Source organism: Bactrocera tryoni, chromosome 3 (genome assembly GCF_016617805.1).
Source record: "Bactrocera tryoni isolate S06 chromosome 3, CSIRO_BtryS06_freeze2, whole genome shotgun sequence".
In the NCBI taxonomy this organism is placed as follows: Eukaryota; Metazoa; Arthropoda; class Insecta; order Diptera; family Tephritidae; genus Bactrocera; species Bactrocera tryoni.
This window is the reverse complement of record NC_052501.1, coordinates 27,136,755-27,149,322: the sequence shown is the minus strand read 5'-3', so window position 1 is coordinate 27,149,322 and position 12,568 is coordinate 27,136,755. Positions and strand designations below refer to the sequence as shown.

At 38.1% G+C, this 12,568-nt stretch overlaps 1 protein-coding gene across 3 annotated transcripts in view; it reads right to left on the bottom strand.

Moving 5' to 3' along the window:
* LOC120771313 (G protein alpha o subunit) overlaps positions 1–12,070 on the bottom strand; it is a 104,117-nt gene extending 92,047 nt beyond the window's left edge. Inside the window, exons 1-2 of one of the 3 annotated variants that reach the window (XM_040099251.1) lie at positions 11,873–12,070; positions 6,453–7,122 (exon numbers count right to left, since the gene is read on the bottom strand). In XM_040099251.1, coding sequence (XP_039955185.1) covers positions 6,453–6,570 — 118 coding nt within the window. In that variant the 5' untranslated portion in view covers positions 6,571–7,122; positions 11,873–12,070. The remainder of the gene's footprint in view (positions 1–6,452; positions 7,123–11,872) is intronic. The other 2 variants (XM_040099252.1, XM_040099250.1) reach the window with 2 other exon arrangements.
* Between the last annotated feature and the right edge of the window lie 498 nt (positions 12,071–12,568).

The following is a 12,568-nucleotide window of genomic DNA, read 5'->3' as shown; positions in this document are numbered from 1 at the left end:
TCTATGCTCATGACCCGAAAACAGAAGTTCAATCGGACGAATATCGTGACAAAGGTGAGCCGAAGCCGAAAACACCACGTCAAGCAGGTCGAAAGTCAAGGTTTTGGTGACAGTTTTCTTCGATTATCGAGCTGTGTTGCACTCCGAATCCCTTCCGACCGGCCAAACTGTCAACAAGAAATACTATTTGAGTGTTATGTGTCGTTTGCGCTAAGCTATTCGTAAAAAGAGGCCGGAATTATGACCCGACAACTCAAATATCAAAAGAGTCGGTCTCTAAGTAAAAAACCGGGCTCAGGAGCAGCAAAGAAAATATCTTCTGGGAAGGATCGGCAAATAGAACACATTAGCGTAAATGATCGATTCAAAACCACTGAGGACATCAGGATGAAGATCATAGAAGAGATTAAAACCGATATCACTGCTAGAACTGTACGAAACAGGCTCTGGGATACTGGTTTGAACGCTCGACGACCCGCAAAAAACCACTTTTGATCAAGAAATTGCTTCAACAACGCCTCCGGTGAGCTAAAAAGCACCAAAGCTAGACTGAAGTCGATTGGCAGAAAGTAATCTTCTCTGACGAGTTCAAGTTCAACAGATTATGTGGAATATCGTACGTAAGGAGAGAAACTGATGAACGCTAAAGCGAAGAATGCGTCCGAAGAACGGTTAAGCAGGGAGGTAGCCGAATTGTTTGGGGATGCTTTTCTTACCATGTACTTGGAAGACTGACTCTATTAGTTAGAACAGTAAACACAACTAAGTTTCAGCAAATGCTGGAGGAATATTTAACACCCTCATTTGAAGAGCACTTTTCACAAGAAAACGATCTCATCTTCTTGGATGATCCTGCGTCAAGTCATCGTGCATTTTTTCTAGGTAAAAGACTTCACACAAACACATACAATACTAAACAACAAAATCTAAGACACTTGGCCGAAAAAAATAGGAAAAACCATGACTTTTTAACTGGTTTGGTTTCATGTAAAATAGACGTCCTTTGTGATTTTTTGTAATAGTTAAAGAAATATGGGCCGCTCACAAAGAGAAAAAAGGGTATGTGCACTTCGACTTTATTTTTGAAGTTCACAAGCGGTATTAGGTTATAAATATCATCATTTTATCTCAGATTACAATACTTTGAAGAGCTATTTCTACATTAAAGACCGAACAGAGCTAAGAGTTCTGTATTAAATAAAGAGAATACCACAGAAGATCTATCTCATCTTGCAATTTATCTGACCGCCCTTGTAAATATCATACTTAGATACATGTAAATCATTCAAAATAGCGTGAAGAGCGCTTAACGCGCCTCGGGTCCAACACTTCAACATTGAGGAGAAGACGACTATGTGACAAACTATAAAGCAAAAGCACAAAAAAAAAATAAGTTAGTTATCCTGCCTCATCTGCACTATTTAACACTTGTTTTTATTATTTCTTTTTTGTCGTTATTGTTTTTGTTTTTATTTTAGTCGTCGTCGACGATAAGTTTTACCCTGTTCGAGCGCGAACAATTACTAGGCGTAGTAAAGCCCTATACATTTATAATGTATGTAATGGTTGTTGTTGTTGTCAAGAAGGTTACAATGCAGCAGCAGCGTCAACAACAAGAAATGACATTAAAAAAATTCAGTTGCAACAGTTAAAACAAACAACGTAAGCAAACAAGCCTGAAGGAGAGGGTGGAGAGCGCCACAATTTGGTGTACGTGCAAGAGAAGCAACCAGTGCCGCCCACTCAAGAGGGTAGCCATGTGCATATGCAGGTAACACCGGTAGTTGTAACGAGACAGTTGAGTGTTTGTTGTTGTTGTGAACTCGATTTTGCTCTGCTGCCGTTGGTAGATGCCTATTTAACGATACGTCGTCGTCGTCTCGGTTGTGCAATTTAGAATTTAGTCTCCGCTACAGTGATTTCCATTTAAATATGTACACACCGTTGAATGCAGTATGCATGATAATTAACCCTGTTGGAATATGGTGGCGGTGTGAATAATAACAATTAAGAAGAATGGGACAAATATGGCAACATTGTTGACTTTTTTTTAGAAAAATGACAGCTAACAATTGACAATTGACAGCTGATGCTTAATCAAAATCCAAGTAACGGTCTGCTGTTAACATTAGTTGAAGAATAAGTCACGTATGGTAGAAGTGAGTTTACCTTTCATAGTTGACAGATTATATATGTAACTGTTATACAAAAGGACACATAATTGTGGATTTTTTCGGTATTTTTCGGAAAAATCAGGGGAATAATGTGAGTGTTTTGCTATTCCAAACAATTTTTCCTTAGCGATATATATATTTTTAACATTCGATTAAAATGTATCTTTGTATTTCTCTACCGTTTCCTCCATCTTCATCTTCTTTTCTTTTCTAATTGGCTTTATATTTTTTTCTACCTCTCCATACTTCTTCTCTTTAACTTTTTTCTTTCGATTACTCTCATTTCCTCTTTCTCAATTGCTTCTTCGCTTTCTCCACTTCCTTTTCTCTATCTCTACTTTTTATCGCTCTCCCTTTGTATTTTTCTTTCACCCTATCTAACTCAACTGTGGAGGGACCGTTCACGAGACAATCGGGTCTACGTCATGGTATCTGGAATCAGGATTTACAATTTTTCTTCTCCCTTTTTCTTAGGTTATCTATATTTTAGTTTTTTTCTTCCTTTCACTCTCATTTTCTCTTTACCCATTGGTTTTTCTCTCGCCTATCTCTCAACAAAGGAAGAATATAGGAAGGATTTTTCTCTTTCTCTGTCAAACTTTTTTGTTTCTATCACTCTCATTTGCTCTTAATCCATTTCTCTCTGCCTACTCCTTATTCCTTACGGAGCAGCTCCTTTTTGATATGAGGGGTTCAGTGGATGCTGCGGAGCGGGCGATCTCATTAGTCAGTTCATTCCCTGTTATACCTTTGTGACCGGACACCCAGATGATGTGCACTTGGTTAAGTTCCGACAATACTATTCAGTCGATTGACAGGCATTGCTTTAAGTGCCGCTTGACTGTCGCTAAGTATGGTTTGCGTTCGCTGCGATAGTTGCGTTGGATGTTTAATTTAAAGCTTCGACTTATGGCAAAGACTTTTGTTTGAAAAGTGGTCGGAAAACTTCCAATAAGTATAGAGAGTTTAGTGTGTGGTCCTGCGACTCCTGCACCAATCCCTCCGACGTTTACAAGCCGTCGGTGTGCCACTGGATAGTACTATCCCTAAGCAGTAGCTTGAGAGTGGAATCATTCCATTCAGCCTTACTGCTAAGGATAGCCTTGAACTTCTTGGCGAAGTTTAGCCTGTTTGTAATGCTGTATCTTGGGGGAACAGCAAATAGTATTTCACCACTTAATTCTTTCATTCGCTGGTAAGAGATTACCTTACCTCTGCCACACCCTTCTGCTGTCATTTGGAGCAGTGTCTGCGGACAATCTTGTCAACACAAGTTGAAAACACAGTTTCGAGAAAGGTTTTGACTATAAAGCTGACCTCGAGCTCGCTACTTTTCAAGCCTGTAACTCGAAAACTATTCCACGGATCAACTTGATCATTGAGGACAATACATCTAGAGATGTTATAGAACTAGAATAAGACAATAAGAAAATCGTTTTTTTGGAGCCGTGAACTCTATGTAACCGCGTAAATACAATTTTACTCTCACGATAACTTTTTGAACCAGAAATGTCAAATTTCCAATTGGGTTGGATATTGCTGCACTCACCCACACGCGCGGAAACAAGTCGCTCGCATTAAAGACGACAGTTCGCCGAGTGCAACGAGTACTTAGAGTTCGACAAGTGGGAGTTACCGTATGCCTTAGTAAACACACTCACACATACACATAAATATATATATGTATTTTTGCACAAAATGCAGGCGATTTTGGCGACTGGTCGGTGGTGAGTGAGCGGAAGTGAGTTGCATTGCAATCAGGCAAGTGGAAGGAATTTCCTTCTGTTGAACAAGCACGTGTGTGTTTAGCTGTGGGCGTGTGTGTGTGTTGCAGCAACTTTCTACAATGTTGTCGGAGCGCCAGACAACGATTTTGCTTGCCAGAGTTCCACACAAAAAAATAGACAAAATGAAAGCAACAGAGGAAGTGGGCCGATAGTAGGCTCGTATTTGCTGCAGTTAAGGGCATAATATAGACAATCGTAGACACCATACACACACAGACACATCGGCACAAACGAAATATTCAAACAAGTGCTCCTTCAATCAAACATACACACAAAAGTACTTACATATATATAACGGTATTTTCGTTGGCTTGTCAAATGACATTCATGGAGCGGAGGATTAAAAGCGATTTACTGGTGGAAAACTACTAGAAAAGCACAATAGCAACAACCACGTTGTCAACGAAAATGGCAAAAATAGAAACAACATCAAATTTACTGAGTATGTTATTACTTTTCTAGCAATTACACGTTCCTTTCAAACATAAACACGATGTACGATACTATGGAGAGGCGGGAGGGGACTTACTACAACAATGAACCACAATAATCGGAATTTTGCGAAGAAACGTTGCTATGCATTTGAATAGAGGCAAAATATTATAAACGTATTTTTAGCTTAAAGCTTCAAAAGCATATTTTTCCGGAAAATTTTTTATGGCGTACAGTTTTGTTGGCGAAACAAGAGAAGTGGATCAAGAATAATTGAATATTATCAATTGATGGTAGAATGACTCGATAATCGTGTATTTAGTTTACTTCGGTGACCTTTGCGACTACCTACAATGACGAAAAACGAGTGTTTCCGACATAACTCTTTTTACTCGCTGGAAGATCAGAACTAGGGTTATTCTACCGATAACGGAATAAAACAATTTTAAGGAGAATAATTTCAGGTGTTTTATTTTAACAACATTAGTACTTCCAAAGATCCAAATATAATTAGAACCTCGAAATAACAAACTTTGGCCGGATAAAAACCGGTTCAGTTCTGGTAATGCAAAATTGGCTGTGGTGGGAATCGGTAAACGGAACAGAGGTGAGCTCGAAATCCAACGCAGAATAACTGTAGCCAATAGGTATTACGAAATGAGTAGGCAATTGAGAAGTTAAGTCCTTTTTGGAAGATCAAATTCTACAAGTTACTCATCATCCCCGTCCTGCTATATGGTGAAGAGGCATGGACGATAACAACATCTCAATAGTCGACGTTACGAGTTTTCGAGAGAAAGGTTCTGCGTAAAATGTATGGTCCTTTGCGCATTAGCAACGGCGAATACGACAATCGATGGAATGATGAGCTGTACGAGGTGGAGAAGGACCTGGCTGCACTTGACATCACCAATTGACACCACATTGCATCAGAGGATGGAGTCATGTGTAGAAGTTCACGCAAGTGAGGAAAGTTCTCTGATCGCCATTCGCTAGGGAGTGGCCAGAAATGATTCTTTTACATATGGCTCAAGTATCTCATGACTTCCAGTCTCAGACAAGGTATCCCCTTGGTAGTCAAAGAACATCCGTTTGAAGGCGTGTTCAGGGTTTTGCGGTGGGTTTGGGTCCGCCACGTAAAGAACGACCCCAATGAAAACTAAACAACAGCTCTGGATGAGAGACCCCCAAACCGTTTGGTTAATATATTTCTTGTTGTGAGCACATTATTATTTTTTAATGCTGTGATCCCGGCTTGGAAGACACCGCAATAAACTGGCGGACGGTTCCTAAAAAGGCACCATCTCCCAATACAATTTGCACAGGAGTTTTATTTCCGTTCCCGCCAGCTCGGTGGGCTGTCTGAAGGTATGCGCTCCCAAGTCATGACCTCTCAAACGCGGGACAGTCAAGAAGGAAGTGCTGAGTTGTTTCCACCTAATTTTCTTTCATACAGCTTTTGCAGACGGCGTCTGGTAGGATTCCCAGCCTTACTGCGTGGACGCCAATAGGATAATGGCCCGTTAAAAGCCCCAAAACTAGGGAGAGGCTAGTCTTACTGATAGCAAAGAGATCACCAGATCTTTGGCGATCGATCTTGAGCCAAAAGGTTTTTGCGACACCGCATGTATCAGTGATGGCCCAGCGCTGACCAAGCTTCCGCTAAACCCAACTATCTCGTAGTAGAACACAAGAGGATACGGGAGAACCGACCCGTTCCTATTCTACGGTTCTAGGGTGCCTTTGTTTTGTAAATATTTGTGGACTTTGCATGTTAGGGCGAAGAATAACTGTTAAGAGGTGGAAATCGGACCAATAAGTTGACACAAATGGTATGCGCGGTCAGAGTAGTTCCAAGTAGTCGGGTTCTGAAGACATGTTTTGTAGAAAACTAAACGTGAAAAGAACTTAATGTCACTAGAGCAAATAATCAGAGAGGTGGGAAAAAATACTTATCAACCTGTAGATGGAGTCACCAAGCATGTGGAAATCTTTGATTTTAGTTTTTTGGATGACTCTTTAAGCTTATACATATTTTTTTATTTTTATTGAGACTTACCCAGTAGCAAGAGTTTGATGTCTTTTGCCGCCTGAATGCCATCCTCTTTGAGATTCTTTTCGATTTGCTTTGAACGCTGGAGCGCTGCACGTTCCTCGGCTGATGTTGTGCAACCCATTTTCTTTTATGTTTTTGTTTTTGTTTCCTTTTATGCGGTTAGCGAAGTGAAATAATCAAATGGCTTCGATTACGGCGAATTTATTGCAATGCAATTGTTGGTGTAAAGCGCGCTTTTTGTTGAACACAAGTTGTTGTGATATTTTGTTGTTGTTTGGATTTTCTTTTTTAGTTTGCCGATTAACGGATGCTGCTGTTCACTTTAATTATTTTTGTTGTAGCGATTGAAATATGTTCGCAAAAACTCACTTATGTAATTGTGGGTTTTTCTTACGAAATTTATGTATGTATGTATTTCACTTATTTTTTTAAACGTTTTGTGCGGTTTGTTCTGCGTTCTGTTGTAATTATATTTTATTTTTTATTATTTTTATCGTTAAGAACACATACACAAATCGGCTGCACTACTTAATTTTTCTTACTTTCATTCGGCTTTATTTTGCTCGCACTTTTCGCTACTTTCATATATGTATGTACATGTATGTTTGTATGCGTGTACATATGTTTATATTCAAATATCGTTGGGTCGTTTCATGGACATATCATTAAATCACTATGCGAAAAATGAGTAAACAATGATTGTATTGAAAAAAATTCACTTTAAAATGGAATAAATGTAAAATTATAGAATAACATCAACAACAACACACACACACAGGCCGACGGGCATATGGTTTTATGGGGTGATATCCATAAATTACAAACTGTCATACATAAATATTTGCGTTAATGTGTGTAATTCGTACAAGTATTGACGTTTCGACTTCATTCGATTTACACGCACTCACACATGCACATATTATATGTTTTAAACTTATTGTTTAGTAGTGTTACTTTTATACCCTGAATAGGGTATATTAGGTTTAATTTGACGAGATATCTTCACGAAATTTTACACAGATTATTATTTAAGGCTTCGCTAAAGTCTCCGAAGAAATTGTTTAGATCGGACAATTATAGCACATAGCTATCATACAAACTGAAGGATAAAACTCAAGTCCTTGTATGGAAAACTTTTTAATTTGTAGAGATGTCTTCACGAAATTTGGCAATGATTATTTTTTAAGGCATCTCTACAATCTCCGAAGAAATTGTTTAGATCGGGCAACTATAGCATATAGCTGTCAAATAAACTAAACGATCAAAATCTTATCCTTGTATGGAAAACTTTTTTATTTGGCACGATATCTTCACGAAATTTTACACAGATTATTATTTAAGGAGTCGCTAAAATCTCCGAATAAATTGTTCAGATCGGACATCTATGGCATATAGCTGCCATATAAGCTTAACGATCAAAATCTGTACGTTGTATGGAAAACTTTTTAATTTGATGAGATATCTTCACGAAACTTCTCACAGATTATTTTTTAAGACATCGCTACAATCTCCGAAGAAATTGTACAGATCGGACAACTATAGCATATATCAGCCATATAAACTGAACGATCAAAATCAAGATAAAAGTATTTTTTTACTCTTTTATGCTATGAAAATGCACCTGTGAACGGTATTTTAGCTTTGTTTTTTAATTTCATTCAAATTTAATTGTCTAAAAGCATTTACATGGATAGCATTCAAGCGAGGCTTGCATTGCGAAATTATTGTTTTTGATATTTCAACTCGCGCTTACTGGCCGTTAGCTGAGTCACTTTGATTGTCGCAGCTGGCGCATTGGCTGAGTGGCGCACACGCTCATCGAGAACTGATCAAAAGTGACGACACTTCCATATATGTACATACATACACACATACATATACAGATGTACTTATGTATGTATGGCATCCAGTTGACATTAATTATTTTGAATATTTGCTCGAGTATGATTAATTAATGCCGCTTACGCGTCTTTGGGTGCGGCTGTGACTATGAGCGGCATCAATTGAGACAGATTGCTTGACAATGAACAGTGGAACAAGTGCGCATTGCACCTGTGATGCTCTCAATGCATAGTTTTACCTTTTAATATATAAACTCGAGTACGCACAAAACGCGCATAGATATTACTCTTTGGCATTATTTTTAATAAGAACTGATTAATTGTGCTCTAGGTTTTCAAATAATACACGAAATTTATCAATTTATGCATGAAACCGTTGATACCGCCACTAAGTACTTAAATATCTTTGGGATATAAGGCTTAGACCCAAGCATGTGCGTCAAATGACTTCTCAGATGGAGTCTAAAAAAGCACAAATGGCATAAAGGCGATGCCTTGGAGGCAGTTGAATTCAAAATTTTGCAAGTTGAAAATATCGAAGTATTCCGAGGGTAGTAAATTCAAACCTTAGCAATTTAATATAAATGGTCTACAGTTCCTCTGATCGACAAATAACTGATAAAGTGTCGCAGAGTTATTATGCTCCTTTAGCTGTATGAATGTTGACTTGAGTAGTTTTCCAAAATTAATTTAAAATGGTTATTGGTTAAATTTTCAAGCTATCGAGTTCGACGGCATTTGTTTTGACACCATTACATTTGCCCGTTCCCAAGATAGTCCGGTCTAAGTAACCGGAACGGACCCGGATATTTATCCGGTCAATGACTGTCAACTCGGCAGCATTCTACGTAATTACTTCAGGCATGTTGTGTTAACGGTTACCTAGTACTCGTTAGGGTGGTAGGATTCAGATAAATTGTCATCGAGGTCATCCAACGGTTGCTGTTTCGACGGGTTCGGACCACAGGGAGAGGGGTATCAGATGTGTAGGTTTAGCTAGGCATGCAAAAAGGTGGTTGGAGTCGTGCGGGATTCGTTGCATTCTGGACATAGTTAAGCACCAGTCGGATGATTGGTTTGTATGTTGTCAACGATTCTTTGTCTTTTAGCCATGTGCTTCCGGCTCGCGACTTGAGGCTTTTATTGCGGTTGTGTACTTTGGCAATAATCGCGCTTGTGTGAGGAGTGAAGGAGCGCAGGCTGTTGATTGTCACACCTAAAATCTTGGAATTATTGACAGTCGGAATTATAACGCCTTCGGCTGCAATCTTGTGGTCAAATCTGTACCCTTTCGTCCAGTTTGTGAATATGGTGGAAGGTTTTATTAAGCAAAACGACAAAATCTACGCAAAAACTTTCGTAGAAGTGGTCATCATCCAGCTGTTATAATGGTTTGGTGGGAAATCTCGTGAAAAGGCATTAGACCTCATATCTTCCGAGTAAAGGTGTAAAAACTGGACAAACGTATACCAGCAGGATGCTTCGGAAGGCGTGGTAAAGCCGACAGAAAATTGGAAATATTCAAAAAAGGTTTGGTGCGATCAGTGTTGTTGTTGTAATGACAAAAAACATTTCTGAAGTGGACCCGATAGTCGAGTAATGGTGATTGACTAAAGGCCGAATCTTTTGATTGTACGTGCGTTAAGAAATATATTATAATATCATTTCTATAACGGGTTGAACTTGTAACAGAGCTTATGGCGGGATTAAGTACATACATATATACATAAGCATGTGTGTATCTGTGTATACACGAGTTCTTATACACATTTTATGCAAATTTTTACACTTATCTCAACTTTGATATTGAGTAAATACATTTGTATGTATGTATAAGTTACACATACACATGTATGCTTGTATCAACATAAAATTCCAACCAAATGGAGGCGAGACGCTTATCAGCTTTTTACCATGCTCCATGCGGTCGATTAGTTTATTTGCAATTGGCGGCTTTAGCCTCCCCATACCGAAAAGCTTGAAGGGTTGAACACCCGACAACAAACAAAGTCAGTAAGTTTTCAGTAACAATGTGAACATATACTTACATACACATAATGTTTGGATGTATTTATATTTGTTTATGTACGAATATGTGGCGTTGTGAAAGGCTATGCATTCCAAAGCCATTGCACATGGAAGCGATATGCTCAGTCTATACGAAATGGCAATAAAATATCCACAAATGAATAAACAAATAAAATTAGTCAAACATATATGTATGTACATCCATATATGTATGATCGTATATACCATAATGTATTGTGTATACGCAAGTAAGTAGGTTGCAAGCTTGAGTTTATCTTATCGATATAGGCTAGTACATACATATGTAAGTATGTAAGTCAGTATATATTAGCGATCAGATCAATCGATACGCTGTGATAAAATAATGTTCCTCCACTCAGTTCCCCTTTGCCTCATTGCAGTCGCTTTCTACAATAATTTGTTATATTCACAGTAGTATGGTTCATATATAAGTACATATATGTATGTATATGTACATATGTGTGAATGTACATATGTACACATGTGAACATTTCCAGTTAAAAAAGCAATGATAAACGGAAGCTACAAACTGCCAATAGCTTCAGCGCAAACATTTGCAAGTTCTCCACAAAATTTATGGCATATGGAATTGTGTTGAAAACATTAGATTAATATGTGTACATATACACAAATGTTTATCGTGCGTAAATGCGGTAATTTACTGAGTAAAATGTTTGTGCGCCGAACATTGGCGGATTGGGTAGTATACTGAAGTGTCTTTATTAGAATTAGTTATTATTATTTTTTGCTTAACAAACACTCTCTGTGAATATCAATGTGTTTTGAATATATGTATGTATATTTGTTTGTACGTATGCTATCCTAGCGTATGCACTCACATATTCACATGCGCCCACTGCCACCCACACACCACCAAGCTGCTAAGCGCACTTGCTTTGCTTAAACGAATATACAATTTAGTATACATAATTACAAAAATTTATATATTGCAGTTTCTTGCGTTTATGTATCTAGCAGTTAATTATTTATGTATGAATATGGCATTGAATTTATTTAAACCCGATCTTGACAGCAACTGATAGTAAACTTTTCATATTACACTACTCTATCGGAAAGTGTGTAGTTTTTTTGCCACCGCCCCGCCCGTTGATGCGCAATGGTGGTAAAATACACTTTTCGAACGTAAACGCGCCGCTAGCAGTCTTTCTACACAATGACTGCTGCCGCCCGGTGCCGCCTCTCAAGCTACACATACTAACATATTTAATGAGACATATATGGAAACAATGCTTTTGCATCGATTTTGTGCATTAAAAACCAAAAAAATTCTTATTGTATATTTATCAAATTTTCATTCTGTCAAACACTGTGCGAAAAAAAAACTTTTCATCATTTGGAAAAAGGCATATGCGATTTTCACTGAATACACATCTGGCGTTTCTACCTCGCCCAGAATGTTGCGATTTGTGTTCGTGTGTGTGTGTGTGGTTGGTACACGATTTTGCGGCTGGTGCTTCGCTGGTCACTTGGTCTTTTTTTAAGCACTTCCACATAAGTTATCATTACACTAACAACATTTTCTTCAATTACCACAATGCACATGCACTTTTTTCCAATTTCTATTGATAAATTCCAATTAATAAAATTCGTTTTGCTGGAGTTATTCACAAATTTCTTCGAGCACTCGACTTTTTTGTGTAACCCGCCCGCAAACTTTTTCAACTCTGCTGCCACTGCTGCTGCTGCGAATGCGATTGCTCCTTTGTATTTGGTGTTCCTCTCTCTCTATTTGCGGCGCGGCGGCGCTTGTTCATTCAACTTTTTTCCAATTCTTTTTTGGGTGCTCTCTCGCTCTCCAGCAATGGGCGCTTGACATTTCGTTGCCAGTGATGGCAATGCAGCAAATTTTTGGAAATTTCAGTTGTCAACGCGCTAAACGTGTAGTTTTTCTATTATTATTTATTCGATAAACGTAAAAAGCAATTTTGTTATGTTTTTATCAGTATATAAGTAGTTTGTTGTAAAATTCATCAACTGCGTTAATGTTTAGTTCCCCTTTGCCGTTAAATTGCTGATAATTAAAAACCAATTTGAATACAGTCATTTACCAACACCGTTTGTCACATTTGTCTTTGTTTTCGAAACTTCGAAATCAATATTTCCTTATTAGACGATGGGTGCTGCCATACTTGGCCGCAAATTGAATAATTTATTTAAATAGTAAAAATCAGATTTGAATAATCGTTCATTTATATTTAATGTTTACTG